The 27909-nt window shown below is 45.6% G+C and overlaps 1 protein-coding gene across 3 annotated transcripts in view; it reads left to right on the top strand.

The window, feature by feature from the left end:
* Nucleotides 1-27510, top strand: part of LOC146839168 (uncharacterized) — a 48107-nt gene extending 20597 nt beyond the window's left edge. For all 3 annotated transcript variants that reach the window (XM_085603164.1, XM_085603162.1, XM_085603163.1), the window contains exon 2: nt 24483-27510. In XM_085603164.1, the coding sequence (XP_085459290.1) occupies nt 25201-26955 (1755 nt within the window). In that variant the 5' untranslated portion in view covers nt 24483-25200 and the 3' untranslated portion in view covers nt 26956-27510. The remainder of the gene's footprint in view (nt 1-24482) is intronic.
* Nucleotides 27511-27909: the final 399 nt, after the last annotated feature.

Below are 27909 nucleotides of genomic sequence, written 5' to 3' on the forward strand. Positions count from 1 at the left end.
CCTGGTCCGTGTTATTGCATTGTTTGCGTCTAGTGCCTGGCCTGTGCTATTGCATTGTTTGCTTAAGATTCTCCTAGTGCCTGGCCCGTGTTATTGCATTGTTTGCATCAATCCTAGTGCCTGGCCTCTCTTATTGCATGATTTCATAAGATTATTTTAGTTCCTGACCTGTGTTTTTCCATTGTTTGCATCAGATTCTCCTACTGCCTGGCCTGTGTTATTGCATTGTTTGCTTAACCCCTTCGCTGCCAGGCCTTTTCCCCTCCTGTGCCATGCCCTTTTTTGGCTATTTGGGGTAGTGCGCGCTGAGGCCCCTGTAACTTTATGACCACATAAGGTATCCACGCCAAATTTGCGTCCTTTTCTTCCAACATTATGGGGATTCTAAAGGTACTCAGGGTTTGTGGATTCTCCTAGAGGGGTCACAGAAATGAGCCAAAATACAGCAACATTTTGTTTTTTTTCGGAAAAATTGGAAAAATGGGCTGAATCTGTACACGTCAGCAGGTGCCCGGGGGAATCCTGGGAAGCGACGCCATAGAGAGGCTGCATCCTTTCTTCTCCAGGTGCGCCATTGTTGAGAAATAATTAGAATGAAGGGCAGGCGGGTATGTCTTTAGAAATGCATCAAGGCAATCATCAATAGCAGAGCTAAAGTTGTATTGCATCATCAGTCCTGTACCATACCTAGCACTTTATCCTCTTAGATCACAGAACTTTATATACTATTGAAGCAGTTTCAATATCTAGGGCTCACTTGCATGGGTCTTTGTTATCCTGTAGATGCTGCTAAAGGTAATTAAATGCTTCTTTTTAGCCTTAGAAACCTCAGGCCAGAACTGTGGGATTAGTTAAAAATCTTTTGCTGGCCATTGTTTTATGACAATTATGTTTCTGTAAATAGTCACTTGCACTTTATAGTGAGATCTATATTGAGGTTCATTTGTTTTGAGTATTCTTTAATCAAGAAATATTCAGATTACAAAGCCTGCTATGCCAATGTTATACAGTCGCGGAAAACCACATAATGTAAATAGGTCAGTGGGCTACTGCGTGTGTGTGTGTGGGGGGGGGGTTGCTCTGTGAGTGGCTCTGTGGGTGGCTCTGTGTGTGTGGGTGGCTTTGTGTGTGGGTGGCTTTGTGTGTGGCTCTGTGTGTGTGGGTGGCTTTGTGTGTGGCTCTGTGTGGGTGCAAATGCAATTCGTCTCGCATTTGAGAATGATTAAGCTATTGACGTTGTAAATAACAATGCCGTTTCTTTAAATGTTTTACAAAAAAAAACATAAACAAAAATAATGTCATGAGCAATGCCAATAGCTCTAACTTTAACAATGCCGAGACCATTGCATTGTAAATGTTTGTTTGGCAAAATGTATAGCTGTAGTTTTTGAACCCTAGCTCTGCGGGCACCTTGGGAAACCTAGCAAACCTATACATTTTTGAAAACTAGACACCTAGGGGAATCCAGGATGGGGTGACTTGACTGCCTCCCACCAGGGTCTGTTACCCAGAATCCCTTGCAAACCTAAAAAATTGACAAAAAAAACAAATTTTCCCCACATTTCTGTGGTGGAAAGTTCCGGAATCTGCGTGGATCCACAAATTTCCACCCACCCCGCGTTCCCCAAAGTCTTATGAGAAAAACGGTACCTCACTTGTGTGGGTCGGCCTAGTGCCTGCAACAGGAAACGGCGCAAAACGCAACGTGGTCAAACCTCAATTTTGCAGTGAAAAATGACCCTTTTTTGGCAAAATGTCTAGCTGTAGTTTTTGAACCCTAGCTATGCGGGCACCTTGGAAAACCTAGCAAACCTATACATTTTTAGGTCTCGCCTGACCAGCGCTTTAGCGCTGCTCTGGCGAGACTTATAGTAAGCGCGTTTTGGAAGTGCAAACAGTGGCTTTGCAGGCCTCCAACTACAGTGCATGTGACCCGTCCGGGCGCGCGCACCATTTGGAGTCCTGCAACCACTTGTTTGCTTTCACTTTAGCCGTGATTCATCGCACCATTTGTCAGCCTGCGTGCCCGCCCCCACTCCCCCTCCCACTCCGTCAGCTTCAGTGCGCGCTTCCACCACCTCCCCCCCCGTGCGGAACCCATGACACATTACTACCGTCCCTCCAGGCAGAGCACATCCGGCGTCATGTATTCCAAAACCCATGATGCGGATCTGTGTGCGCATTTATCTCTGCACCAGACCGGTCGTACCTGTTTGAAGCCATGTTACAGATAAATATATTGCTTCACTTTGCTCTCATAACAAACCGGTGCGGATGAGAGTGCATGAATGAAAGCATAACCCCCGTGTCTGTCCTTCCCTGACTCCTCTGCCGACTGTGCGTGCTGCTGAAGGTTGACTTTCAACCCAACCAGAAACCTACGCTCGCATTCCAGTTTAAAAAGAAAACTGTGATCCTCGGCACATTCCCTTGTCTACATCTGCCTTGGTTCCATTATTGCCCCCGCTATGAAAAGACTGCGCGCTGTTATTCAGCTTACTTAATAAATAACAAGCATTACTTTCAGTCGGTCTCCTTTTTGGTTACTTTCATTCATCATCCGCTCCTTTTCGTGAGTTTCATTCATCATCCGCCCCTTTGGCCCTTGCATTCCCCTCTGTCCCAAGCATTTCAACCCTTCCTTGTACCCTATCCTTTTGAGGGTCAGGTCACATCTCTCTCCATTTCCTAAGAATCCAAATGTGCATGCAAACTCCGTCCAAATATTACATTACACCACACACGCAATGAGACGCTCTGCCGCAGTCACTTGTTGTAAATTAGATCAGTTGTTAACCACAGATTAATTCAAATTGGAATGCAAACAGCGTCCACATTTTACATTAGACCACAGACGCAATGAGATGCTCTGCTGCAGTCACTTTTTGTGCATTACGAAAGGTGTTACCCACAGATTACTCAAAATTAGGTTTAGATTGCATTTTTGGAAGTGTACAAATATAACGACACTCGGTTGTGCCCTTCCTGCATTAGCTTACAGATTGTACTTGATGTAAGAGTCGATGTAAGAGTAAGTGTATTAGAATACAATTTACAAAAAGAGTGGGATATACAAACACAACACTGTCATGTTTTTTTAAGGATGTTTTACAAATTAGACATTGGTCCCATTTTTAAGACAACACACAAGATAACAGCAGAATGTCTCACGCATTATCGGGCGCTTGAATCTTTAATTCGCTCCGGAAACAGACTTCAGGCGCCACAGGGCTTGGAGGCACACAGAGCCATCGGGGTGAATTAATGCCTTTGCATTCCCATGTGTTTGCAGTAAACATGGCCGAGGCGCCAGCCGAGCGCAAGGCACATGGTGACATCCTTCTGCATTGTTTATTGCGCTGCTCGGCTCGCATCTCCCTCCTCCCTCTCTTTCATTCGGTCTCCTTTTCGTCAGTTTCATTCAGCTCCGCTCCAAGCATTTCAATCCTCCCTTTCTTCGCCCAGCCTTGCGCAGCTCTGCTTGCATCCCTCTCTTCCCTTTCTTTCACTTTCAATCTGTCTTCTTCTCGTCGCTCTCATTCAGCATACGTTCCTCTGGCCTTTGCATTACACTCTGATCCAAGCATTCCACACTTCCCTTCTCGCACAGCCTTGCTCTGCTCGCATCTCCTTCCTCCCTTTTCCTCACTTTCATTCGGTCTCCTTTTCGTCTGTATCATTTATCATCCGCTCATTTGGCCCTTGCATTCCCCTCTGCTACAAGGATTCCATCCCTTCCTTGTAGCCCATCCTTTTGATGGTCTGGTCGCATCTCTCTCCATTTTCGAAGAATCCAAATGTGCATGCAAACTGCGTCCAGATATTACACTTCTCCACACACTCAATGAGACGCTCTGCTGCAGTCACTTTTTGTGCATTACGAAAGGTGTTAGTTACCCACAGATTACTCAAAATTAGGTTTAGATTGCCACCTGGGTAAACCGCTATCAATACTGTAATTTTCAATGCCCAGTACAGGCAAATATATCTGGGGGCAAATATTAAACACGTAAACAGTGGGTTTTTTTTTTTTTTTTTTTAAACATTACGTTGCTTTAAGTTACTGTGCCACCTGGGTAAACTGCTATCAGTACTATAATTTACAATACCCAGTACAAGCAGATATATCTGGGGGCAAGTATTATGCACGCAAACGGTGTTTTTATTACTGAAAACATTACGTTTTTTTAAGTTGCAAAATAAATACAATTATTTAAGCAACTAAAAGATACACTGCTGTTTTAAAACCAGAGCAGCCAGCGGGAGGTCCACCTCTGGCAGCCTTTCAAGTTGTCATTCCTCAAGTGAATTGTTTACCCTGCAACCCTAAAGGCAGCTTTACCACCAGAGTGCTATGTTTTGCTGTGGCGCAATGTCTCAGCATGGTGTAAACAACATAACACTTTGCTTTTAGCTGCTAACTGATCACTAACAAAAGGTGATAATATAGATAACGTTCAAAGACATGCATACCAGACAGTAAACAAATGCTGGAGGGCATGTATCTGTCCCGTAAGAAGTATCTCCTGGGGGAGGCAGCAGGGAAGTGTTAGGAAGTGTAAATGTTTGCTTGACACAGGGGAAACAACATCACATTATTTAAACTTACAAAATATATAAAATTATTTAAGCACCACACACTGCTATCGCTACTGTAATGTATAATATTATAAAAACAAACGAAGCCCAACTGCAAACCAACAGGCAACGAGCCTGGCAACATCGCTGTGTACAGTAATAGGAGTGACAGGGTTTTTTTATTTTCACTGGGAGACTCTCTTAACACGAGACAGCACAATCAGGGCCTCCTCCCATGGTGCTTTAATTAAACAGCATATATTTTGTTGTTGCATACATCAAAGCAGCATCCGTTGACATCTTTGAATAAGAACAAAGGAAGCTGTGCTGCAAAGAAATAGGCGACGAGCCTGGGAACATCTCTGTGTACGGTGATAGGAGTGACAGGGTGTTTCTATTTAACATCTTAGACTCTGCTACTGCTGTAGAGCACAATTTCGACTTCCTCCCGCCCTGCTTTAATTAAACAACATATATTTTGGTGTGTATTATGCACGTAAAAATTTTTGGGGGGTGAAAACATGTTGTATTAAGTTAGAAAATCTATAAAATTATTTAAGCACCTAACAAATACACTGCCCTTTAAAAACCAGAGCAGTCCGCGGGAGCTCCTCCTTTAGCAGCGTTTTGCATTAACCTTTCACCTACGGTCATTATAAATAACAAACCTCTTATCTATTTGTTGGTTTTAAAAACAAATACATAAAGGACATTGCCATTTACAATACCAATAACTTTAAACTTTGAAAATGCGAGACCAAATGCGTTTTGGAAGTGCAAACAGTGGCTTTGCAGGCCTCCAACTACAGTGCATGTGACCCGTCCGGGCGCGCGCACCATTTGGAGTCCTGCAACCACTTGTTTGCTTTCACTTTAGCCGTGATTCATCGCACCATTTGTCAGCCTGCGTGCCCGCCCCCACTCCCCCTCCCACTCCGTCAGCTTCAGTGCGCGCTTGTTTAGGTTGTGCCTACGACGCTTGTAAATCATGCCTTATCTCCTTACATTTGCTGTGCATTTAAAGATCAACGCCAAATGTTACCAGCAGTTTTGGAGGTGCCTTCCCCTCTTTCCTTGTACTGCTGCTGGGTCTTTAAAGTACAATGCTGTCAAAGTAAACTTCGTGTAAGAATTAACACTGCCTCGGCTGTGGGAGCGCGTGAACTTCAATGCTCAATTATTATTTACAGGAGCACTTTACAGAAGTGCCTGCGCTGTTAAATCCTGGCTGAAAGCTTTGGTTGTGTGCGCGCAGACACATCTGCTAGAGGTTCGCAGTGGTATAGGCAATGTACTATATGTATGTGATCGCATTTTCCCCAGGCCGTCCGATCTAGCACCACCTCCAACCCTCCGCTGGTTGTTTACCTGAGTCCAGTCCCTCCCTTCCTCCTCTCACGTCTCTGCTTTTAACTCCCGCCCTGTCTCCTTTGTGTTGCTGCTCATTAACGCCCCCCTCCTCTAATACCCCAACCTTGTTGCTTGTTCCAAGCATGTCATTGCATGTGGAAGTTGTTAACAGATGCATGTGTCTGCTGTAAATTAAACAGCTTTTCGACATGCCCTTACGTGTTAATCTTTGAACATATGTCTCATCATAGTATGTTCTTCTACTACGTATCCCCACTGTAGCAATTATTTGACCTTTTAGCGCTTTCCCGTAACACTTGGTGATCTTGTAAACCCTAATGTTCAGCATGCACTTTCAGTGCTGGTTATTAATAGAGCGTACATTTTCGGCGTTTTTTTTTCAGGGACTTATAGCATGTGAGTGCATGTTCAATTTATAAGGAGATGTTCAACATGATCATAAACTTAGATCTTGTGAACACACTTTAGGCATGCTATTAAACATGGGGGTTGTGAAAATGTTCAGCTAGTCACGCATGGCACGTTTATCTTAAGAGCATATTTTCGGCTTGTTTTACGTGGATTATCTAGAGAGATCTTACCACGTCGAATGTGGAGTTTGTACTGAGGCTTTTAGCTGAAGAAGATTCTCTGAGAACTGGCCCCCAAAGAATCGCATGCTAAGAAACCCCGCAGTGTACATGCAGGGGCATGCGAGCATAAAAGCCAGGGGTTATTTGGTGTAAGCAGGCAAAAATGTATTTATTTGGAAGTAGGTTGTAACCAAAATGTGCCACTGGCCTACAAATCACAGTTCGAAAGCAGCAGCATTCATAATTGTGGATATGTCACGGCCCGGAGAAGGTTAATGAGAGGGTTCAATAACACGGACATTCCAGGGCTTCTACATTTCAGTTACAGCTCCTGTCTGGCTCCATTCCCCAGTGATGAATTGTGCCACCTAGGAAATGAAGCACAGTACCCCTTAATAATTAATATTGAAAACATTCTATTTGCTTGATTTGTAAAAAAAAAAATAACTGCCAGGGCTCTTCTTAGAAGGCTACTGCACCCCGTACCACGCAAACCCGACAGCACTGCCATTGACAGTACCAACATAACACCTAAGCAGCAATATCCTACAAGTTTAACAATTCAGAGATTTCCAGCTTTCCAAAGCTATAATAACTGCATGAGAGGCTGGTATTATTCATGCCCAGTGTATGTTCACATAATAGACACAGATGATGTGCTCACCTCAGAATTAAAAAAGACAACCTCACCATGTGCTGGGCTGTCACTAGAGCCAGTGCTGACAATTATCTGCCAGTGCCGCGCACCGGAAACCGCTGACCCAAATTAAGTTTCTCTGCTTTTTGAACACTATGCATTAAATACAGTAATTATTGGAGTCACCAGCTATTGCCTGCTTATAGTTATTTGCAGGGGATTGGACTGTTGCTTGGAATGCCCTGATTTTGCTGAACACGTTACATGGAAACAAAAATCTGCACTGTTTTATGTGCTGGTATTCATTTACAAATCCAATACTATGAGATGGTCTGACTATGGAGTGGAACTGACATCATTTAAATTAATTGTTTGAAAATGAATCATACCTAGACATTCTGAAAATAAGACATGTACCTGCCACTCACGTACTTACTACGTAGGACGCCCCTGCATTAAAGGCGCTGTTAACTCGGTGACCGCCGGCCTCTCGTGACATTATTAGCTCTAGACGACTTCATGGATTCCGTTGTGCACATACTAAGCAATGTATGCTAAAAGGGTGAATACCTACCTGCCAGTTGCTGGTCATTTTCTGCCATTTGAACCCCAGGTTCATAAACACAAGAAATAATAACATTGTAACTAACTCAGCTATGTGTTCTAGCCCGGCTGATGAGGAGCAACACAACTATGTTTTTAACATTCAAATCTCAACAACCAAAGGCCACTTTCACTCCACTTACAGTGAGAACACGAGTTTGCACTACCCGACGACACTCAATGCACAAGCTTTTGCAATACAATAGGTCTCGCATTTACGCAAGTTTAAGCTGTTGGCATTGTAAATGACAATGTGTTTTATTTATGTTCCAAAACCAAAACATAAATAAAAGGCATTGTCATTTACAATGCCAACAGCTCAAACTCACGTAAATGCGAGACCTGTTGCATTGCAAATGCTTGTTGAAAACTAGACACCCGTGTGCTTCCAGGGAGGCATGGCTTGCGTGGATCCCCCAACATTTCCTTACCCAGAATCCCCTGCAAACCTCAATTTTAGCTGAAAAAATCAAATTTTTCACACATTTTTGTGTGGGAAAGTTGTGGCATCACCGGGCTCACTCAAATTTCCCACCACCCAGCGTCCCCCCGGGTCTCCTGGTAAAAATGGTGCCTCACTTGTGTGGGAGGCCCAAGTACCCGCGACAGGCAAGGGCCCAAAACGCAGTGAGGCGACATCAAAATTGCCTACCTCAAAACGACCTGGTTTTGCAAGGGGGGTCACCTGGGTTTTTGGCCCCGTGCTCGGCGGCCACCTAGGGGAACCTACCAAACCCACACATTTCTGAAAACTAGACACCCGGGGGATTCCAGGGAGGTATGGCTTGCTTGGATCCCCCAACGTTTCCTTACCCAGAATGCCCTGCAAACCTCAAATTTAGCTGAAAAAATCACCTTTTTCACACATTCTTGTGTGGGAAAGTTGAGGCATCACCGGGCTGACACAAATTTCCTACCACCCAGCGTTCCCCCGGGTCTCCTGATAAAAACGGTGCCTCACTCGTGTGGGAGGCCCAAGTACCCGCGACAGGCAAGGCCCCAAAACTTATTGAGGCGACATGAAAATTGCCTACCTCAAAACGACCTGGTTTTGCAAGGGGGGTCACCTGGGTTTTTGGCCCCGTGCTCGGCGGCCACCTTGGGGAACCTACCAAACCCACACATTTCTGAACACTAAACACCCGGGGGATTCCAGGGAGGTATGGCTTGCGTGGATCCCCCAACGTTTCCTTACCCAGAATGCCCTGCAAACCTCAAATTTAGCTGAAAAAAATCACCTTTTTCACACATTTTTGTGTGGGAAAGTTGAGGCATCACCGGGCTGACACAAATTTCCTACCACCCAGCGTTCCCCCGGGTCTCCCAATAAAAACGGTGCCTCACTCGTGTGGGAGGCCCAAGTACCCGCGACAGGCAAGGCCCCAAAACGTATTGAGGCGACATGAAAATTGCCTGCCTCAAAACGACCTGGTTTTGCAAGGGGGTCACCTGGGTTTTTGGCCCCGTGCTCGGCGGCCACCTAGGGGAACCTACCAAGCCCACACATTTCTGAAAACTAGACACCCGGGGGATTCCAGGGAGGTATGGCTTGCGTGGATCCCCCAACGTTTCCTTACCCAGAATGCCCTGCACACCTCAAATTTAGTTGAAAAAATCACCTTTTTCACACATTTTTGTGTGGGAAAGTTGAGGCATCACCGGGCTGACACAAATTTCCTACCACCCAGCGTTCCCCCGGGTCTCCCAATAAAAACGGTGCCTCACTCGTGTGGGAGGCCCAAGTACCCGCGACAGGCAAGGCCCCAAAACGTATTGAGGGGACATGAAAATTGCCAACTTCAAAACGACCTGGTTTTGCAAGGGGGGTCACCTGGGTTTTTGGCCCCGTGCTCGGCGGCCACCTAGGGGAACCTACCAAGCCCACACATTTCTGAAAACTAGACACCCGGGGGATTCCAGGGAAGTATGGCTTGCGTGGATCCCCCAACGTTTCCTTACCCAGAATGCCCTGCAAACCTCAAATTTAGCTGAAAAAATCACCTTTTTCACACATTTTTGTGTGGGAAAGTTGAGGCATCACCGGGCTGACACAAATTTCCTACCACCCAGCGTTCCCCCGGGTCTCCCGATAAAAACGGTGCCTCACTCGTGTGGGAGGCCCAAGTACCCGCGACAGGCAAGGCCCCAAAACGTATTGAGGCGACATGAAAATTGCCTACCTCAAAACTACCTGGTTTTTCAAGGGGGGTCACCTGGGTTTTTGGCCCCGTGCTCGGCGGCCACCTAGGGGAACCTACCAAACCCACACATTTCTGAAAACTAGACACCCGGGGGATTCCAGGGAGGTATGGCTTGCGTGGATCCCCCAACGTTTCCTTACCCAGAATGCCCTGCAAACCTCAAATTTAGCTGAAAAAAATCACCTTTTTCACACATTTTTGTGTGGGAAAGTTGTGGCATCACCGGGCTGACACATATTTCCTACCACCCAGCGTTCCCCCCAGTCTCCCGATAAAAACGGTGCCTCACTCGTGTGGGAGGCCCAAGTACTCGCGACAGGCAAGGCCCCAAAACGTATTGAGGCGACATGAAAATTGCCTACCTCAAAACGACCTGGTTTTGCAAGGGGGGTCACCTGGGTTTTTGGCCCGGTGCTCGGCGGCCACCTAGGGAAACCTACCAAACCCACACATTTCTGAAAACTAGACACCCGGGGGATTCCAGGGAGGTATTGCTTGCGTGGATCCCCCAACGTTTCCTTACCCAGAATCCCCTGCAAACCTCAATTTTAGCTGAAAAAATAACTTTTTTCACACATTTTAGTGTGGGAAAGTTGTGGCATCACCAGGCTCACTCAAAATTTCCCACCTCCCAGCGTTCCCCTGGGTCTCCCGGTAAAAATGGTGCCTCACTTGTGTGGGAGGCCCAAGTACCCGTGACAGGCAAGGGCCCAAAACGTAGTGAGGTGACATCAAAATTGCCTATCTCAAAACCACCTGGTTTTGCAAGGGGGGTCACCTGGGTTTTTGGCCCGGTGCTCGGCGGCCATCTAGGGAAACCTACAAAACCCATACATTTCTGAAAACTAGATACCCGGGGGCTTCCAGGGAGGTATGGCTTGCGTGGATCCCCCAACGTTTCCTTACCCAGAATCCCCTGCAAACCTCAATTTTAGCTGAAAAAAATCACTTTTTTCACACATTTTTGTGTGGGAAAGTTGTGGCATCACCGGGCTCACTCAAATATCTCACCTCCCAGCGTTCCCCTGGGTCTCCCGGTAAAAATGGTGCCTCACTTGTGTGGGAGGCCCAAGTACCCGCGACAGGCAAGGGCCCAAAACGTAGTGAGGTGACATCAAAATTGCCTATCTCAAAACCACCTGGTTTTGCAAGGGGGGTCACCTGGGTTTTTGGCCCGGTGCTCGGCGGCCATCTAGGGAAACCAACCAAACCCACACATTTCTGAAAACTAGACACCCGAGGGCTTCCAGGGAGGTATGGCTTGCGTGGATCCCCCATCGTTTCGTTACCCAGAATCCCCTGCAAACCTCAATTTTAGCTGAAAAATGCACATTTTTCACACATTTTTGTGTGGGAAAGTCGTGGCATCACCGGGCTCACTCAAATTTCCCATCGCCCAGCGTTCCCCAGGGTCTCCCGGTAAAAATGGTGCGACTGTGCTCCATGATGAGTCCAGCTCGTCATGGGCATACAAGGGGTTAAATCCCAATACCTGGCTTGTGTTATTACATTGTTTGCATCATATTCTTATAGTGGTTGGCCCGTTTTATTCCATTGTTTGCATCAGATTCTCTAGGTGCCTGACCCGTGTTATTGCATTGTTTGGCATCTAGTGCCTGGCCTGTTATTGCATTGTTTGCGTCTGATTCTCCCAGTGCCTGACCTGTGCTATTGCATTGTTTGCATCAGATTCTTCTAGTGCCTGGCCAGAGTTATTGCATTGTTTGCTTAAAATTCTCCTAGTGCCTGGCCCGTGTTATTGCATTGTTTGCATCGATCCTACTGCCTGGCCTTTGTTATTGCATTGTTTGTATCAGATTCTTATTGTGGTTGGCCCATTTTATTGCATTGTTTGCATCAGATTCTCTTGGTGCGTGGCCTGTGTTATTGCATTGTTTGCGTCTAGTGCCTGTCCTGTGTTATTGCATTGTTTGCATCAGATTCTCCTAGTGCCTGGCCCATGTTATTGCATTGTGTCCACCAGATTCTCCTAGTATCTAGTTTGTGTTATTGCATTGTGTCCACTAGATTCTCCTAGTGCCTGGCCTGTGTTATTGCATTGTTTGCATCAATCCTAGTGCCTGGCCTGTGTTATTGCATTGTATGTGTCAGATTCTCCTGGTGCCTGGTCCATGTTATTGCATTGTGTCCACCAGATTCTCCAAGTGCCTGGCCCATGTTATTGCATTGTGTCCACCAGATTCTCCTAGTGCGCGGTCTGTGTTATTGCATTGTTTGCATCAATCCTAGTGCCTGGCCTATGTTATTGCATTCTTTACATAAGATTCTCCTAGTGCCCGGACTGTGTTATTGCATTGTGTCCACCAGACCCTCCTAGTGCCTAGCCCGTGTGATTGCATTGTGTCTACCAGATTCTCCTTGTGCCAGGCCTGTGTTATTGCATTGTTTGCAGCAACCCTAGTGCCTGGCCTCTGTTATTGCATTGTTTGCATCAGATTCTCCTCGTGCTTGGCCTGTGTTATTGCATTGTTTGCATCGATCCCACTGCCTGGCCTTTATTATTGCATTGTTTGCATCAGATTCTTATAGTGTTTGGCCCGTTTTATTCCATTGTTTGCATCAGATTCTCTTGGTGCCTGGCCCGTGTTATTGCATTGTTTGCGTCTAGTGCCTGGCCTGTGTTATTGCATTGTTTGCTTCAGATTCTCCTAGTGCTTGGCCTGTGCTATTGCATTGTGTCCACCAGATTCTCCTAGTATCTAGTTTGTGTTATTGCATTGTGTCCACCAAATTCTCCTAGTGCCTGGCCTGTGTTATTTCATTGTAAGCATCAGATTCTCTTGGTGCCTGACCTGTGTTATCGCATTGTTTGCATCAGATTCTCATAGTGGTTGGCCCATGTTATTGCATATTCTGCTTCACATGCTCTTGGTGCCTGGCCCGTGTTATTGCATTGTTTGCGTCAGATTCTCCCAGTGCCTGGCCCGTGTTATTGCATTGTTTACGTCTAGTACCTGGCCTGTGTTATTGCATTGTTTGCGCCAGATTCTCCCAGTGCCTGGCCTGTGTTATCGCATTGTTTGCATCAGATTCTCATAGTGATTGGCCAGGGTTATTGTATTGTTTGCATCAGATTCTCTTGGTGTCTGGCCCGTGTTATTGCATTGTTTGCATCAGATTCTTCAAGTGCCTGGACTGTGTTATTGCATTATTTGCATCAGATTCTCATAGAGGTTGGCCCGTGTTATTGCATTGTTTGCATCAGATTCTCTTTTCTGCCTGGCCCGTGTTATTGCATTGTTTGCGTCTAGTGCCCGGCCTGTGTTATTGCATTGTTTGCATCAGATTCTCTTGCTGCCTGGCCCGTGTTATTGCATTGTTTGCGTCTAGTGCCCGGCCTGTGTAATTGCATTGTATGCTTCGATCCTACTGCCTGGCCTGTGTTATTGCATTGTTTGCATCAGATTCTTATAGTGGTTGACCCGTTTTATTGCATTGTTTGCATTAGATTCTCTTGGTGCCTGACCCGTGTTATTGCATTGTTTACGTCTAGTGCCTGGCCTGTGTTATTGCATTGTTTGCGCCAGATTCTCGCAGTGCCTTTCCTGTGCTATTGCATTGTTTGCATCAGATTCTTCTAGTGCCTGGCCTGTGTTATTGCATTGTTTGCATCAGATTCTCCTAGTGCCTGGCCCATGTTATTGCATCGTGTCCACCAGATTCTCCTAGTGCCTGGTCTGTGTTATTGCATTGTTTGCATCAGATTCTCCTAGTGCCTGGCCCATTTTATTGCATTGTGCCCACCAGATTCTCCTAGTATCTAGTTTGTGTTATTGCATTGTGTCCACCAGATTCTCCTAGTGCCAGGCCCATGTTATTGCATTGTGTCCACCAGATTCTCCTAGTGCCTGGTCCGTGTTATTGCATTGTTTGCATCAATCCTAGTGCATGGCCTATCTTATTGCATTCTTTGCATAAGATTCTCCTATTGCCTGGCCTGTGTTATTGCATTGTTTGCACCAACCCTAGTGCCTGGCCTCTGTTATTGCATTGTTTGCATCAGATACTCCTAGTGCCTGGCCTCTGGAATTGCATTGTCTGCATCAGATTCTCAGAGTGCCTGCCCTGTGTTTTTGCATTGTTTGCATCAATCCTAGTGCCTGGCTTATGTTATTGCATGGTTACATAAGATTCTTTTAGTTCCTGGCCTGTGTTATTCCTTTGTTTGCGTCAGATTCTACTAGTGCCTGGCCAGTGTTATTGTATTGTTTGCTTCAGATTCTCCTTGTGCCTGGCCCGTGTTATTGCATTGTTTGCATCAGATTCTCCTAGGGCCTGGCCTCTGTTATTGCAATGTTTGCATCAAATCTAGTGCCTCACCTGTGTTATTGCATTATTTGCTTCAACCCTAGTGCCTGACCCATGTTATTGCTTTGCTTGCTTCAGATTCTCCTAGTGCCTCGCCCGTGTTATTGCATTGCTTGCATCAATCCTAGTGCCTGGCCTCTGTTATTGCATGGTTTCATAATATTCTTCTAGTGCCTGGCCTGTGTTATTGCATTGTTTGTTTCAGGTTCTCCTAGTGCCTGGCCTGTGTTATTGCATTGTTTGCATCAATCCTAGTGCCTGGCTTGTGTTATTGCATTGTTTGTGTCAGATTCTCATAGTGCCTGGCCTGTGTTATTGCAATGTTTGCGTCAGATTCTTCCAATGCCTGGCCTGTGTTATTGCATTGTTTGCATCTCGTTTTCCTAGTGCCTGGCCTGTGTTATTGCAATATTTGCATCAATCCTAGTGCCTGGCCTGTGTTATTGCATTGTTTGCATCAGATTCTTCCAATGCCTGGCCTGTGTTATTGCATTGTTTGCATCTCGTTTTCCTAGTGCCTGGCCTGTGTTATTGCAATATTTGCATCAATCCTAGTGCCTGGCCTGTGTTATTGCATTGTTTGCATCAGATTCTCCTGGTGCCTTGCCCGTGTTATTGCATTATTTGCATCAATCCTAGTGCCTGGCTTGTGTTATTGCATTGTTTGCATCAGATTCTTCTGGTACCTTATGAGATGCTGGGTGGATGGGCTTTTGCTTGTCTTCAGCTTCCTCATAGAACATAAGGCCCTAAGCTGTGCAAAGGTGAGATCCTCATATTAATAGGGAAGGAGCTCACTGGCTCCTGGTTGGGACCCACTGGTTCCTGGCTGATTAGACATTACTAATGTGGTGTGGTGTATTTCACTACCTACACTAGTGTGGCCTACTAAACTCTCTTGAGTTGTAGAAAGGGTGTGCTATCCCTGAACACACAACTCTTAAGTTCAGTAGAACTTACTGTAGCTAAACTTGATATTATATGTACCTCAGGTACCTTTAGTGGTTTTCAGTTGATCAATTCAATTGAGATTATCTGGTAAAACAATAGCAAGCTGGAATCCCACACGCTGCACACCAATGTGAGAAGTTGGCCTGATATATGCTGTCCACTAGTTCTAGTGGGCACCTTGTATCAGTCCAAACAACCCCTTATGGTGAATGGTTAAAGACAACCTTATGTGAAAGCTATCCTAGTGGTAGCTATGGAGAGCAGCCTTCAGGCTAAGTCTTGAAGGAGTGTAAAGCAGCTTGTTTTGCCAGTCTATAATCTCTTGAATGATCAAATGAGAAGACAACCACACCAGGTATATATTTAAAATATATGTATTTAGGATAAAACACACCCCTCTAGTCTCTTTATGAGACTGGAGTTCGAAGTACTTAATTTACAAGTTAGCAATCAACAGTAATAGCACAAATACACGTTTGGGCCCTAGGGGCGTACCAAACCACATACCAATAAAGTGGTATAAGAACCACAACTGAACTAGACACAAGGCCTAGAGCCTGAGGAATCGCTGGGACCCCAAGGAACCACCCAAGGTGGGGACGCAGGGGACCCACGGGGGCCGTGTGCGGTGTGTAAACACAACCGCGGGTTCCCTTTAGCTTCTATGGGCAATGTCGCGGTTGTAAATTTAAAGATTAGGGACACTTAGAATCGAGTCAGGACCAAAAACTTTTGGACTTAAGAAGTTCTAGGGCTAGCACCCACGGGAGCACCGGAGTACTCGAGTTACCTCACCCAGGGAAGTCGGGTGCATAGGTGTCTTTTGGTGTCGGGTTGCGTCGTCGATTACAATGGAAGCTGCTGCCGTGAAGAGAAGTGTCCAAAGAGATCCAAGCCTGGATCTAGGATGGAAGGAACCTGAAAGCAGAGGGGACAGTGTCTGGGTCACTTGCCAGTGACCGAGGGCAGGATGGACCAATGCCCACAGATGTTGGGTGCTTCAGGTGAGTTGATGGGTGTATTGATTCTTCAGCCACGAGGTCCAGGAGGCATCGACGAAGTCCACGAGCCGAATTCGAGCTGCCCCACGAAGTCTGTCGAGTGCTGCGGTGCAGCATGGTGAGCAAAAAAACGATGGATTTAGGCCCAGATCTATGTACTGGGGTGAATGCATGACATTGTTCTGCATTCTGTCCATCCACTGTTGTTTTTGCATTTGAGTGCTGCGGTGTCAGCGACCAGAATGGAGCCAACAAGCCTTGGCAACGGCAAGTCACTGGAAATCAGAGAAAGGACTGTGGTGCAGACCAGCAAGGTCTGAGAGACTCACCCAGTTAGGGTAAGTCAGGGCACATCTGGAGCAACCAGGAAAGCCCAAGCAGAAGAGGAGTTGCCTTCGTGGGGACCTACTAGCCAACGGGCTAGCGATCACGAAGGAGCCTTGAGCGGTTGCCCTTGAACTGACCCATGGGTCACTCATGGAATGAAGGCCAGCAATCTTCGGTGCAGGAGGTGCTCAAGGCTGGACAGCAAAAAATATGGGACCACCTTGAAATATACTTAAGGTCAGGGAAAAAGGGGAAATAAAGACAATCCTGTAATGAAACTTCCCTCGCGACCTCTAGGCTGGGGCTACTCGGAGTCCAAAGCACAACTTCGAGGAAGTCCCAGAAGATAGTGTTCCTGCAAAAGTTCACGGTGGCCAGGGGCCACAGTTCCACGTCACCCACGATAGCCAAGGGCATCAGCATTGCTGTGGACTCAGGGTAGCCTCGGGAAGTCTGGAAATCCACCTCTGATGATGCAAAGACTTCGGCGTCCGGCTGGAGCTTCAGCGATGCAGACTGGTCAGTTGCTTCTTTGGTGCCTGCCAAGCAGGGGAGTCACTCCTTGATCCAAAGGGAGATTTCTTCCATCTTCTAGTCAGGATAGAACGTCGAAGGTCCAGGATATATATTGCAGAGTTTCGTCCAGGGTAATCTAAAGTCGCAAGGACTGGGTTCCCATACTTCTACTAAGTTTGGTGGTTGGAAATACTCTAGGGACCCAAGTATGGGAGGGTTTGGAAAGAGGGGTGGTTACACCCATTTCCTTTGTCTAGTTCTGCGCCAGAGCAGGGGCAGGTAGCTCCTGCAAACGGTTTGAACTGGACTATGCACAGGGACACTAGGTGTCCCCCCAGTGTAGGACTTAAAAGCACCAGATAGTGCTCCCACCCAGCCCCAATACATATCTGCCTGTCTGGGGAGGTGGTTACACCTCCCTGGGACAGGAAACCTGTTGTCCAGGCCCCCCTGCCGGAGTTTTGGTCAGCAGCAGGATGCCAGACCCATGTCTGTTGCAGTGGCATCCATTTTATGATGCCAGGGCTCAAGAAAGTCCTACCGGGTTAGATCAGTGTGAACATGTCTCTCCCTCTAGAAGGGTAGAATGCTACCCACGGCGCCAGAACTGGCGGGGGGGGTAGTATTCCAAAGCGTTTGACACCAAACATGACATGTTTCTGTGCAGCCATCCCAAAGTTAGCATTTACTGCGAGGTTATAATGCACTTAAGAGTATATGAAAAGGCTGCACCACAAACAGCATCAAAGGAGATACTCTGAAAGCTGCAGAGGGGCTCTGCTCATGCAGGGGCACCCTCTCACATAAAAGCCAAGCACTCTGACTACAGGATTGTTAAGGACTGCCATAGGAGTGACTTATAGGTTTTATATGTGTGTGCAATGATAGTGATATAGGTAGCCTATACCACAGTAAGGGGTGCAAGCACACCCTTACCCAGGCTGCAGTAGGAGACCTGTGGTACCATTTTAGAGTGCTTCCCAGGGGTGGCATAATACATGCTTCAGCCCCTGGTAGGCATCTGAGGTACCTATGCCCTAGGTACATAGTATACCAGGAGAGGAGTTGGCCTAACAGCTAGGGCGCTCGATCTCGGACCTGGGGAACTGGGTTCAAGCCTCGGTAATGACGCTGAACATTTGATTCTGTTCAAATCACTTAATCTCCCCGTGCCTAACAAAAAATGAATGTGTGTCCTCATGTAACGTAACTGGTGCTATGTAAATCGCTCTGATACCTGATTGGATTCGGGTCAAGTTCACGCTATATAAAACTCTGCAAAAAAAACTAGGGGCTTATAAGGCACTCCAGAATTCAATTCGATATGTATCAAATGTACATGCAAACCATTTTAGAGAGGAAGCAGCTAGGCTGTGGTCCTGATTAGCAGGGCCACCGCCTAAGGTTGAAAAACAGTGAAACACCAGCAAAAAGTGGGGGTACCCAAGTGAAGCAGTTCCTACTCTCCTACATGCCTCACCCGTGTTATTGCATTATTTGCTTCAACCCTAGTGCCTGTCCCTTGTTATTGCATTGTTTGCATCAGATTCTCATAGTGGTTTGCCTGAAGCGTGTTATTGCATTGTTTGCATCAGATTCTTCTGGTGCCTGGCCTGTGTTATTGCATTGTTTGCATCGATCCTAGTGCCTGGCCTCTGTTATTGCATTGTTTGCATCAACCCTAGTGCATGGCCTGTGTTATTGGTTTTTTTGCATCAGATTCTCCTAGTGTCTTGCCCGTGTTATTGCATTATTTGCCTCAATCCAAGTGCCTGGCCCGTGTTATTGCATTGTTTGCATCAAATTCTCCTAGTGCCTCACCTGTGTTATTGCATTATTTGCTTCAACCCTAGTGCCTTGCCCAGGTTATTGCATTGTTTGCATCAGATTCTCCTAGTACCTGGTCTATGTTATTGCACTGTTTGCATCAGATTCTCATAGTGCCTGTCCTGTGTTATTGCATTGTTTGCGTCAGATTCTCCCAGTGCCTGGCCTGTGTTATTGCATTGTCTGCATCAGATTCTTCTAGTGCCTGGCCCGTGTTATTGCATTGTTTGCATGCGATTCTCATAGTGGTTGGCCCGTGTTATTGCATTGTCTGCATCAGATGCTCTTTGTGCCTGACCCGTGTTATTGCAATGTTTGCGTCTAGTGCTCGGCCTTTGTTATTGCATTGTTTGCGTCAGATTCTCCCAGTACCTGGCCTATGTTATTGCATTGTTTGCATCAGATTCTCATAGTGGTTGGCCCGGGTTATTGCATTGTTTGCATCAGATTCTCTTGGTGTCTGGGCCGTGTTATTGCATTGTTTACATCAGATTTTTCTAGTGCCTGGCCTGGGTTATTTCATTGTTTCCATCAGATTCTCTTGTTGCCTGGCCCATGTTATTGCATTGTTTGCGTCTAGTGCCTGGCCTGTGTTGCATAGTTTGCATCAGATTCTCCTAATGCCTGGCCTGTGCTATTGCATTGTTTGCATCAGATTCTCCCAGTGCCTGGCCTGTGCTATTGCATTGTTTGCGTCAGATTCTTCTAGTGCCTGGCCTGTGTTCTTGCATTGTTTGCATCAGATTCTCATAGTGGTTGGCCCGGGTTATTGCATTGTTTGCATCAGATTTTTCTAGTGCCTGGCCTGGGTTATTGCATTGTTTGCATCAGATTCTTAGTGGTTGGCCCGTGTTATTGCATTGTTTGCATCAGATTCTCTTGGTGCCTGGCCCGTGTTATTGCATTATTTGCGTCTGGTGCCCGGCCTTTGTTATTGCATTGTTTGGATCGATCCTACTGCCTGGCCTGTGTTATTGCATTGTTTGCATCAGATTCTTATAGTGGTTGGCCCGTTTTATTGCATTGTTTGCATCAGATTCTCTGGGTGCCTTGCCCGTGTTATTGCATTGTTTGCATCTAGTGCCCGGCCTGTGTTATTGCATTGTTTGCGTCAGATTCTCCCAGTGCCTGGCCTGTGCTATTGCATTGTTTGCCTCGGATTCTTCTAGTGCCTGGCCTGTGTTATTGCATTTTTTGCATCAGATTCTCATAGTGGTTGACCCGGGTTATTGCATTGTTTATATCAGATTCTCTTGGTGCCTGGTCCGTGTTTTTGCATTGTTTGCATCAGATTCTTGTAGTGCCTGGCCTGTGTTATTGCATTGTTTGCATCAGATTCTCATAGTGGTTGACCTGTGTTATTGCATTGTTTGCATCAGATTCTCTTGGTGCCTGGCCCGTCTTATTGCATTGTTTGCGTCTAGTGCCCGGCCTGTGTTATTGCATTGTTTGCATCAATCCTACTGCCTGGCCTGTGTTATTGCATTGTTTCCGTCTAGTGCCCGGCCTGTGTTATTGCATTGTTTGCATCAGATTCTTACGGTGCCCGGCCTATGTTTTTGCATTATTTGCTTCAATCCAAGTGCCTGGTCTGTGTTATTGCATTGTTTGCATCAGATTGTCCCATCGCCTGGCCTGTGTTATTGCATTGTTTGCGTCAAGTTTTTCTAGTGCCTGGCCTTTGTTATTGCATTGTTTGCATCAGATTCTCACAGTGGTTGGCCCGTGTTATTGCATTGTTTGCATCAGATTCTCTTGGTGCCTGGCCCGTGTTATTGCATTGTTTGCGTCTAGTGCCCGGCCTGTGTTATTGCATTGTTTGCATCGATCCTACTGCCTGGCCTGTGTTATTGCATTGTTTGCATCAGATTCTCATAGTGGTTGGCCCGCGTTATTGCATTGTTTGCATCAGATTCTCTTGGTGCCTGGCCCGTGTTATTGCATTGTTTGCGTCTAGTGCCCGGCCTGTGTTATTGCATTGTTTGCATCGTTCCTACTGCCTGGCCTGTGTTATTGCATTGTTTGCATCAGATTCTCATAGTGGTTGGCCCGTGTTATTGCATTGTTTGCATAAGATTCTCTTGGTGCCTGGCCTGTGTTATTGCATTGTTTGCATATTATTCTCCTTGTGCCTGGCCCGTGTTATTCCATCGTTTGCATCAGATTCTCCTATTGCCTGGCCCGTGTTATTGCATTGTTTGCATCAGATTCTTACGGTGCCCGGCCTATGTTATTGCATTATTTGCTTCAATCCAAGAGCCTGGCCTGTGTTATTTCATTGTTTGCGTCACGTTTTTCTAGTACCCGGTCTGTATTATTGCATTGTATGCTCTGCTTTTGGTATGTTATTATTCTAATAGTTGCAGCTTTTCTAAAAAACATGGTACATTTCATTCCAATCAAGTGCATCTGACTGCAAGGACACTGCACTCTCCCTGCAGTAGCAATCTACTTCCTATTTATGTAGCAACAGACAGCACAGCATGTCTGCCAGAGATGTTGTAAGGTCAGAAACAGTACATAGGTAAGTAGGTATGATGGAAAACAAACTGTTGAGTAAGATTTTAAACGAAGAAGCTGCTGTGATAGACGGCAAAACATCCATGTCGAAACATCGTCAGTAGGACAATGGTACATGGAATGATAATGGTAGATTGATTTACACTTCTGTGCATTGTGTGTCACTTAATGTTCTGTTCTTCCACTCTGATGAGATGGTTTTACAAGGCATCTCTGAGCTCACTGAGTGTGGTGCTTCCTCGAATCTCAGAGACGGGCCATTCCAAAGACGGTAACAGAGAAGGTTGAAAGAACTGAGTCTTGATCCTGGCAGGTGGACTGGTGATCCCTGAGGGGGTGTAGTTGGTCTGTGTGTTGCCACGGCTGTCCAGGGGGTGTAAGAAAATGTCACCAATTTGTGGAGGGCCCTCTTTTGGGTGAGAACCACCCACCTTCATGCAATACGGACTTGAGGGTTTGTGTCTGCGCAGGATGAGTTACATTCTGATAGAAAATGGAGGGCCTTGTCCAAAAGAGATTGATGTTACCAAGGATTAACATTTTCAGTTACGACAAATAGAGAAAGCCCATGTACCTCGAGGGTCTTGAAAATCTTCTTGCACTCTGCTGGTGCAGGCAGGATGTTTATTGTCTATTTGGTATTTGCCAGGGGATGTTCAGATACAGTGGTTAAATTAAAGCTTGGAGCAGCACTTGTAGCGTTGACTCTTGGAGTCTCGTGGTATGTGCTGGATGTGGTAGAACTGTCTTAATGTTCTGCGGAGCTCAGAAAATCCTGACTCTCCTTCATCTCAGAGCTCGAGCTCTGTGTCTTGACCAGTAGAACTGCAATTAAGAAGATGACCTAGACCAGTTCTACCTCTCCCGACTGATCATTGAGGAAAGGAGCCCTTGTCTGGAAGGAAAATCTGCACAAGGCACAGCTGACAGAAGTCCCGCCTGGAAGGAAGATCTGCACAAGGCTCAGCTGACAGAAGCCCTGCCTGGAAGGAAGATCTGCACAATGTGCAGCTGACGGAGGTCCTGCCTAGAAAGGCAGGTCTGCAGAAGGCACGGCTGACAGAAGTTCTGCCTGGCGGTGACCTCAAAGCAGTGAGAGACCCACAAACCACAAGATCCTTCAAGCCCAGCTAGCCACACTGGACACAATGTACACCAAAGGAGTGATATAGATTTCAGCGGATGGTTTATTCCATCACAAATGTGACAGGTATCCTGCCCGCCACCCATTAAAAATGCATTACATCCTGTGGCAATTATAATAAGCAGACAGGATATCTGTCATGTTTTGATTAAGCCTTGGTCCCAAACGGACAACATCATGCCAGATGCCATGTAATGGTGGAAAAGGGGGAAAAAAGAGTAATATGCACACATCTGCTGCGGGGATATGTCAGGTACATTATTGGTGGTGATGGATTCTCTATAAGTACTAAATGACTGATATCTTTCAATATTAAATTATATGAATCAAGGTTTGTTTGCCTTATCTGCGCTTATAATGTAAAGGACGGGCCATACAGTGAACACCTCGTTCTGTTTTACACAAAAGCCTCGAAAGGAGCTGCATCTTACAGAACTTTATCTACTTTAGGAAGAGCTAAAGACTTGCTTTTTAACCCCTTCAGTGCCCATGACGAGCTGGACTCGTCATGGGCCGCGGTGGCGCTGTGCCCATGACGAGTCCAGCTCGTCATAGACCCCGCCCGCTAATGCAACGGCCGGCACTGGGCGGGGAAAGGGGCGGGCACTGAAGGGGTTAAAGTTGTCTTTCAGGGTCAGATTCGGGGGTGCTGTAAGCTGCACTAGTTTCAGGGAGATGGACAGATGTTATGGCGATAGGAAACCCCCCTAAACTCACAATAATGTTCCAATCTTCCAGGTTAGAAGAAACCAGAAATGCTTGAATCAAGGGAGCTGTTGAAAGTGTCAAAGGTGACTTATGAACAGTGAGGTAAAGACAGGAGTTGGCATTTGAGATGATCTTAAGTGAATCGGAAAGGAATGAGAAGAAGTGTGTGAATGGCGTTACTTTTATTGTATACTTAGTAAAGTTACTGGAAATTTTGCAGCCCAGCCATCTCTTTTTCTAAAATCTATTGTTGTTTAAATGAAATCTTGACCATATGTGTCTATCTTAAGCTATACCTGTAGCACTTGGGTGCTCCGTGAGCGCCCTTACTTTGCTGAGTTAGTTTGTGAACACTGGTAAATCACCTCCTTTTCAGACATTAATAAGATGTCACCTGATCAACAGAACTTTTAGTTAAATATCTGTGTATGATGAAATATTCCTTGCTAAGTTTCAAAGTCGGTAAAGAAGAAGGGGGAGATTTACGAAGATTTTGCGCCGTGTTTGCGTCACAAAAGTGGCACAAAACAGCGCAAAATCTTTTTTTCCTAATTTTCTTTCCAGCAAATAACGTAAAAGTAATGTGAAGCAGCGCATAGCATTATTTCACACCATGGGGGCCTGCCAAGGGGGTGCATGGGCGTTCCCGTGCAACCACCCAAGGTTTCTCACGCTAAACCCAATTTACCACATACAGTAGATTGGGTTTAGCGTGAGAAAACTGCGCCCTTTTAAACTAGGCGCGAGGAAGGAGAAATGCTTTCATTTCTACTTCCTTTTCCCACTTTGCATGCGTGCTGCACTGTGCAACACGCATACAAAGTGGGAAAAGCTTTCCCTCATGTCTAGGCATAGTATTTTGTACAGCATGGGTGTCCTTCCTTTACAAAACCAATGCTGGACTCACACACACATATCCTAGCGCTCTGGTGCTAAGGTGTGTGCATGGCGCAGGGCCGCTGTAATCAGTGCCGGCGCAAGGGAAAGGGAAGGAGAGAGCCATATCTTTGAAAATATGGTGCTCTCCTGCTCCCACCCTGTCACGCAGCGCAGCCTTGCGGGGGGGGGGGCTGCGCTGCATTGCATGCAGATTTGGTAAATCTCCCTCGAAATGTCTTCTACAACCATTTAAACACTGTGAATTCTCATTCCATTATGTTTCAATTCAGTAATTTTAATTATCTTTACATCCAACAGAAGACAAGCCTTGAATGTGTGAAATGACCATCAATACCGAAGCGAATGCTGTAAATCTTCAATAGTAGCAGAAATAATGAGCTCCACTGTTCAGGAAAACATCAGCACAGTCGGCGACAGAGGAACCTGCACACAAACTGACAGATCCCGGAACAAGCATAAAGGACAGTTCAGTGATTGTGAGAGGCTGAGCTGTGCACCTCCACGCCACAAGACGAAGAAATGACCTTAGGAAAATTAAGGCAACAACAAAAACAAACCGCTTCCTGTATAAACAAGTGTCCAATACCAGCTTTGATCATGGGATCGGTATGATGTGATTACCGCAGTGCTCTGTTTTCTAAAATGACGACAAGCCATCATTCAGTGCTCTAGGTGAATTGTAAACACTTTCAGGCCAAACCACAGCAACCAGAGAAAAGCACAACAGAGCGGAGCCAGACAACTGCCGGGTAGAGGAAAGAGTTGTTCTTGTATCTACAATACAACAGACTGTCCCAATTTGCACCGGCCAGAAGGAAGATAGATCTTTACCAGCAAGCGTGCATAGCCATAAACCAATCTAAAGGCACAATCACCTACAAAGACACCTTCTACGTGTTAGGAGTGTGGAAAATATTTGGTAGCTATTGCATTTTATCGTTAAAACAGAAATCAAACATGCTAAATACTGCACACATATAAAGTGTATGAGAAAAACACAAGTGCTTTATCAGCCATGTTGGCCCATCAGGAAATGAAGTCATGGGATGTAGACAAATATATACCCGACCCACAGACACTAACCAAGAAAGAAGAATCATACACCTGCAGCAAGAGCTTTAGTTTGACATCACTACTCAAGCTTCATCAGCAAACGTACACAGAACAAAAACCATTCAAGTGCAGTGAATGTTTCAAGAGCTTTAGTAGGTTATCAAGCCTCCAATCACATCAGCGAACACACACAGGGGAAAAGCCATTCAAGTGCAGTGAATGTGTCAAGAGCTTTAGCAGGTTATCAGAACTACAAAGACACCAGCGAACACACACAGGGGAAAAGCCATACAAGTGCAGTGAATGTGTGAAGAGATTTCATAGGTTATCAGATCTACAAAGACACAAGCGAACACACACAGGGGAAAAGCCATACCATTGCATTGAATGTGGGAAGAGCTTTAGTCAGTTATCAAGCCTTCAAACACATCAGCGAACACACACAGGGGAAAAACCATTCAAGTGCAGTGAATGTGTAAAGAGCTTTAGTCACTTAGTAAACCTCCAAACACATCAGCGAACACACACAGGGGAAAAACCATTCAAGTGCAGTGAATGTGCAAAGTGCTTTAGTCAGTTATCACACCTTCAAAAACATAATCAAATACATCCAGGGGAAAAGCAATTCAACTGTAGTGAATGTGTGCAGAGCTTTAGTAGGTTATCAGACCTAAAATGTCATCAGCGAACACACACGGATGAAAAACCCTATCATTGTAGTGAATGTGACAGTAGTTTTTGTGACTCTTCAGCATTAAGGTATCATCAGCGAAATCACACAGGAGAAAAAACATTCAAGTGCAATGAATGTGTAAAGTGCTTTAGTGAGTTATCAAGCCTTCAAAGACATCAGCGAACACACACAGGGGAAAAGCCATTGAAGTGCAGTGAATGTGTGAAGAGCTTTAGTCGATTATCACACCTTCAAACTCATCAACGAACTCACACAGGGGAAAAACCATTCAAGTGCAGTGAATGTGCAAAGAGCTTTAGTCAGTTATCAAACCTCCAAAGTCATCAGCGAACACACACAGGAGAAAGAACATTCAAGTGCAGTGAATGTGTGAAGAGCTTTAGTCGGTTAGCAGACCTCCAAACACATCAGCGAACACACACGGGGGAAAAACCCTATCATTGCAGTGAATGTGACAGTAGTTTTCACAGCTCTTCAGCATTAAGGAATCATCAGCGAACACACACGGGAGAAAAACCATTCAAGTGTAATGAATGTGGGAAGAGCTTTAGTCAGTTATCAAACCTCCAAACACATCAGCGAACACACACGGGGGAAAAACCCTATCATTGCAGTGACTGTGACAGTAGTTTTCGCTTCTCTTCAGTATTAAGGAATCATCAGCGAACACACACAGGAGAAAAACCATTCAAGTGCAGTGAATGTGGTAAGAGCTTTAGTAGGTTATCAGACCTCCAAACACATCAGCGAACACACACAGGGGAAAAACCATTCAAGTGCAGTGAATGTGGTAAGAGCTTTAGACACTTATCAAGCCTCCAAACACATCAGCGAACACACACGGGGGAAAAACCCTATCATTGTAGTGAATGTGACAGTAGTTTTCACAGCTCTTCAGCATTAAGGTATCATCAGCAACCTCACACAGGAGAAAAACCATTCAAGTGCAGTGAATGTGTGAAGAGCTTTAGTCGATTATCAGAGCTACAAAGTCATCAGCGAACACACAGGGGGAAAACATAGAAGAGCACCGAAAGTGTGAAGGGCTTTTGTCAATTTTCGATCCCACACAGCCCTCAGTGAATACACTCCTTCATTTAACTCACATGGAAATAATCCTAGAGATGCAGAGACTCCCGAAAGAACTTAAGAAAATCAAAAATAATATTGACCAATCTGAGGACATAGACAAGAGCAGAACAGTGCAGTTATTGTGAGAGGAATGAATTACGGAAAAAGATAAAATTCAAATTATGTGGGACCTTTAAATACCAGATGATAAAGAAGAAAAACAGATAACAGTATTTGCTGAATTATAAAAGTGTTTGTGTCCATTGATTGTTCACTTCTGTACACATTGAAAGCGACATGATGCACCAGGATACACAGTAGGAGATGAGCACAATGTGGACTAAAAGAAAAGAAACATTCTTGATTTTTATTTGGTGAAGAATCGATACAAAGAAAAACATTCAATCGCACCTTTTCACACTACCTGTAAAAGCAACACCGAACAATACTGGAACTAACAATGGTACTTTCAGCTAACTTGTCGGATTAAAACCTATAAACCCAACACACCCAGAGTGGACATGTTGTCAGGGTTCTGGAGATGGTAAACTTCTCTGAGAAGGGGCTTTTTTTAGTCTGGCTATTAATAATGCTAGCTCAATTGCAGGGCTTTTGTTGTATAGACCCCCTGGCCCGGCAAGTGCCTTCCTTGATGATCTAGCGGACACAGTGCCCCCTTATAGTAGCTGTTATCCTAATTTTATTCTGTTGGATGATCTGAATCTACATCTGGAAGATAAAGGTAACAGAGAATCCCAGGAGCTGATTCTAGGGTTACAGGCGATGGGTCTAACACACCTTGGTAATACCCCTACGCACAATAAAGGTCATACGCTTGATAACAGGTTTACTAATAGTGCCCAGGTAGAAGCTCTGCTACCTGTGCCTATAGTATGGTCTGACCAC

This window comes from Triturus cristatus, chromosome 4_2, assembly GCF_964204655.1.
Source record: "Triturus cristatus chromosome 4_2, aTriCri1.1, whole genome shotgun sequence".
NCBI lineage: Eukaryota > Metazoa > Chordata > Amphibia > Caudata > Salamandridae > Triturus > Triturus cristatus.